Genomic DNA, 4,966 nt, shown 5'->3' on the forward strand with positions numbered 1-4,966 from the left:
AATGTTATGAGTAATTTGTTAAGATCCATAATCCAAAGCCTTTGCACAGTCAATGAAACACAGGTAAACATCTCCCTGGTATTCTTTGCTTTTAGATCCATCTGACATGAGCAATGATATCCCTTGTTCTACATCCTCTTCTGAATCTTGCCTGAATTTCTGGCAGTTCCCTGTCAATGTACTATTGCAAATGTTTTTCAGTTATTTTACTTGTGTGTGACATTAATGATACTGCTTAATATTTCTGCATAGTTAGCTAGAAGAGGTGACCACAGTTGCCTTGGGGAAGATTAACAACTGTGGGGTTATTATGGACCAGAACAGACCAGACAGCACTTAGAAAACAATACTCATGCTATTAAAATAGTCTCCCCAGTGATTGTAAGTTTGCAGCAGAAAGTGGACTAAAATAAAATCCATTCTTTCTTGATACATTTATTAAAAATTAGACTAATGGTCCTGTGGCTCAAATCTTAGTATGTGCTGACTTTCACAAAACATGACTAATTGTAAGGGACCCTTCACAGCTACACTCTGGACAGAAATAAAAGGTAAACAGAAATGAATGCCAAGAGAGGACCATTTCAAACACAATCCTCTTATAATTATTACTTGCTAGAAAATGACGTTTAACATTATTTACAATTATACCAACATTCATGCAGGCCTAAGGGTGCAATATGACCACAAGAATCTTCATACTTCCCAAACAGTTTTGTATTTTAGCTAAGAAAGTCAGTAACCAGAGCACTTATTTTTCACAAGCAGAATATTTAGGTCCATTCAGTCAGTTTCATATGTTTCTGGGTCTTCTCATTTGCAGATGGGAGGAGAAACTGGAGCCAGGTTCTTCATATTGTACATTCACATGTGATGCCAAATCTTCATATGCTGTCCAATTTCTTTAAGATAAATGGAGCTAAAGGAAAAACAAACAAACCCAAAATTAGTGTCCAGCTTTATTTGTCACAAGTTATGTTATAGAATTCTAAGACTAGAAGTTTATCAACAAGTTTATCAACTTGAGAAATGCTCACACCACCCAGCCAAGACAACTCACTGCTTTCAGTCTGCTTCCATTCCGGTGTCTTTCCACCATGACGACACTACATACAATCTTTTCTCTGTGTTAATTCTCCTCTTTAAGGCCATAAGAGTAAATCTAGTGCTCTTCAAATAACAGACTTTCACCTGTTTTGGTGATTTTAACTATCAAAAGAACAAAAACTGTTCAGCAAATAAATGGGCATATAAAAAAACTCATTTATAGAAATCAGAGGGTGGGGGATAAAATGGCCTCAAAACAGTTTTTCCCAGTTCAGTCCTGGCCAATGAAGTGAAACCAGAACAGGAAAAATTATGGGGTGACCCCCTGTTAAGGATAATCTCCCTCTTAGAAAAACAAAGGCAGCATGAACATTGCAGAGTAGCCAAATTTTCTGGCCGGTAGGGTTTGAAACAACAGTGCCCTGCTCAAAGATGCTGGCTACCAGCAGTGCTCTGAACGTGTGCCACTCTTCCCAGTCCTGGCAATACCACAGTCTCCTGCATCAGGGCCTGAAAAGGCTCACTATGCCTCTTCCTCCCATTCCAAGGCCTCAATCTGTAATTCGTCTGTTCCAATTTTGCTTTGTCAGCCACGACCAAACCAGATTTAAAATCCTGGGAAAACCACTTAAGTAGAGAACCCTAAGAAGTGGACTGCTAACCACAAGGTTGGCAGTTCAAACCCACCAGCTGCTCCTTGGAAACTCTATACAGGGTTGTTGTGACCCAGAACTGACCCGACAGCATTTAACAACAACAACAACTAACTGTTTTATGCGCTCTAGTTCACACTGAAAACTGCCCTAGCTCAGTTATTATGAGGCACCAATAAAATGGTGTATGTAGAAATGACTAGGAAATTACAATCATCAGTACTCATACTAAACAAATGGTTATTTCCATATAATGCAATATTATCCACCCATAAAAAATTAAGTACAGGCAGTCCCGGATAATGAATGAAATTGGACAACTTTTACTTGCCCTTTTGTTGTTGTTTTTAGGTGCTGTTGAGTCAGTTCCAACTCATAGCAACCCTGTACAGGGTTTGCAAGGAGCTGCTTGGTGGGTCTGAACTGCCAATGTTATGTAAATTTCCCCTCACTGTGAACTGACTGAACCAGCTACAAATTCACCACAATCACTTTGCTCTGGTGGTGTGGGAAAGGATTGTTGTTGTTGTAGTTAAGTGCTGTCCAGTCGGTTCTGATTCAGCAACCATGCATAGGGTTTCTGAGGACCAGCTGATGAGTCTGATGTACAGAACTTGTGATTGGGATTGAGGGGTTCAAATCCACCAGCTGTTCCGTGGGAGAACCCAGAAGACAGTTCTACTCTGTCTTAGAGGGTGTCACTATGAGTTGAAATGGGTAGACTGAAAGGCAGTGGCTAGTGGAGCGTCCCCCCCGCCCCCAAGTTCTGGCTTAGGCTTATCTTGTGTCCCCTAAAGAATGACCTTTGCATGACTTTCATTTGAACTACTGTCTCTCCACCAAAACGTGCAAAACGTGTTGTTGTTAAGGTTAAGTGTCGTCAAGTAGTTTCCGACTCAGAGCGACCCTATATAGGGTTTCAGAAGAATGGCTGGTGGATTTGAACCGCCGACCTCGTAGTTCAAACTGACTTTCCGTTCCCGTGCGTATTCTACAGGACACACCAGGGCTCCCTAGATTCAGTACTTGAGTGTGGCGCTGAGGGTTAATGTGCTGGACTGCAAGGTCGGTCTGAACCACAAGGTGGGCGGTTCAAGCTCACCAGCCGCTCCTCGGAAACCCTATACAGGGTCACTGTGAGTCGGAACCAACTCGAAAGGCTCTCAACAACACAACGGAACAATGAAAAGGTCACCGAAAATGAGGAAACTTATCTACAGATGTGCTTCCAGCTGTAACATTCAGTGTGCCTGTAACCCTGTATCTTGTGTAAGTCCCCTCTGAAGGTCGAATTCTCGTTTGTAAAACAGAGAAAAGAATCTTTGGCTCAGCCATATTATTTCTTCATCCTCTATAAAAAACAGACAGAAAAGGAGCAAAACCTCGTGGTTTTTAACTCAACACTGATGGAAAGTAACAGGGTGTGGAGTTAAAACCGCGGGAGTCTATCTAGGTCAAGATCATTCACTGAATCGCTGAATGACCTTGAGCCAGCCACTTCTCTCTCCAGTGGAAACTCGGTTTATTGTCTGCAATTTTTTAACGTTCTCAATCTAGGCAGCCCAGGATGCTTAAGCAGGCCCAGACACCGCGTGCATTTCGGTACCTCCAGGCCCACCAGCAGCTTTCGGAGCGTGCGCCCCATTAATTCCCTCCACCAGAGACCCTCAGCCTCTCCTCTATCCGCCAGACGGCTCACATGGGCTCCTCCCCAGAGGCCTGTAGGGCCAGGGTCGGGTCTCCCGGTTCCGGCCTAAGGGAACACTCACTGACTCGCAGCACAGCCACGTAGATAAGAAAGTTCCGTATGGAGGAGATCACATCCTCGCGCATCTTCCGTTTCATTTCCTCTGGGTCCAGCTTCGGCGCTAGGCCCTCGATCCGGAACATCGTGGCTTTGCCTCAACGACTTCCAGACGCGGCCTTCTACTTTCCTCAGTAGCTGCCAGACACCCGGATCTCGGCCGAATCCCACTTCCTGTTCCCGCCCCTTCATTCAACCGCATAGCGACGGGAAGTTACGAGAGACAATCTTCATTTTGTCTGAGTTGTTCAGAAGAAGGATGGCCTGCAGGGGGCGGCCCCAACCTTAGCGACGCAGGGCTGGCCTTCTAGGCTGTAAGTTCAATAACCTCTCCAGGTTCGCTACTCCGCAAAGTGCTATTACACCCTTGAAAGATCGGTACGTGTAAGTTGCAGGAGTGGTGTACATCGGTATTACAATAAACAACAACAAAGCTCCCATTTATTAAATACGTAACCTTTTCGCTTTACCACTGTTGTTGTTAGTTGCCATCTAGTCGGTACCCACTCGTAGCAACCCTATGCACAACAGAACGAAACACTGCCCGATCCTGGGCCAACCTCACTACTGTTGACACACTTGAGCCCACTGATACTGCCACTTACTATGTCATTATATTTCCATTCCACTCCATGAATGTAAAGAATGTAAAGAAAACAAAAAGAATGTAAAAAAGCCCCCAAATCCTCACCACTGGAACAATAAATATCATGATAAATGAAGAAAAGATTTAAGTTGTCAAGACTTCATTTTGCTTCGATCCACCATCAACACTCATGGAAGCAGCAGTCAAGAAATCAAACGGCATATTGCTTTAGGCAAATCTGCACATGACCTGTTTAAAGTGTTCAAGAGCAAAGATGTCAATTTAAGGACTAAGGTGCACCTGATGCAAGTCATGGTATTTTCAGTAGTTTCATATACACATGTGAAAGTTGCACTATGAATAAGGAAGACCACAGAAGAATTGATGCATTTGAGTTGTGGTGTTGGAGAATATTCAAGGTAGAAGAACAAATAAATCTGTGTTGGAAGAAGTACAGCCAGAATGCTCCTTAGAAGCCAAGATGGCCAGACTTTGTCACTTATACTTTGGACATATTATTAAGAGGGAACAGTCCTTGGAGAAGGATATCTATCATGCTTAGTATAGTAGAGGGTCAGTGAAAAAGAGGGAGACACCAAACAGGATGGATTGGCACAGTGGCAGCAGTAATGGGCTCAAGTGTAGCAGTAATTGTGAGGATGGTGTAGAACTGGGTCTATGTTGTACATAGGGTTGTTATGGGTCGGAACCAAGTCAACAGTACCCAACAACAACAACAACACTCCATGAATTAGATATTATAGTTTACATTTCCCTAGCTCAGAAAGCTGAAGCACGAAGATCATAAAACAACCTCAAAATTTGCCCAAATGTGCTGTAAAATACCTCAGGGAAAAAAAAAAAAAAAACACTATT

The 4,966-nt window shown here is 43.2% G+C and overlaps 1 protein-coding gene across 1 annotated transcript; it reads right to left on the minus strand.

Annotated features, from left to right (window-relative positions):
- Window positions 1–884: 884 nt before the first annotated feature.
- TOMM5 (translocase of outer mitochondrial membrane 5 homolog (yeast)) lies at window positions 885–3,590 on the minus strand. The gene is made up of 2 exons (XM_006863126.1): window positions 3,470–3,590; window positions 885–919 (listed from the first exon to the last, which is right to left on the minus strand). The coding sequence occupies exons 1-2, from the start codon at window positions 3,588–3,590 to the stop codon at window positions 885–887; spliced, it is 156 nt and encodes a 51-aa protein (XP_006863188.1).
- Window positions 3,591–4,966: the final 1,376 nt, after the last annotated feature.

The sequence above is a fragment of the Chrysochloris asiatica genome, unplaced genomic scaffold, assembly GCF_000296735.1.
Source record: "Chrysochloris asiatica unplaced genomic scaffold, ChrAsi1.0 scaffold00053, whole genome shotgun sequence".
NCBI lineage: Eukaryota > Metazoa > Chordata > Mammalia > Afrosoricida > Chrysochloridae > Chrysochloris > Chrysochloris asiatica.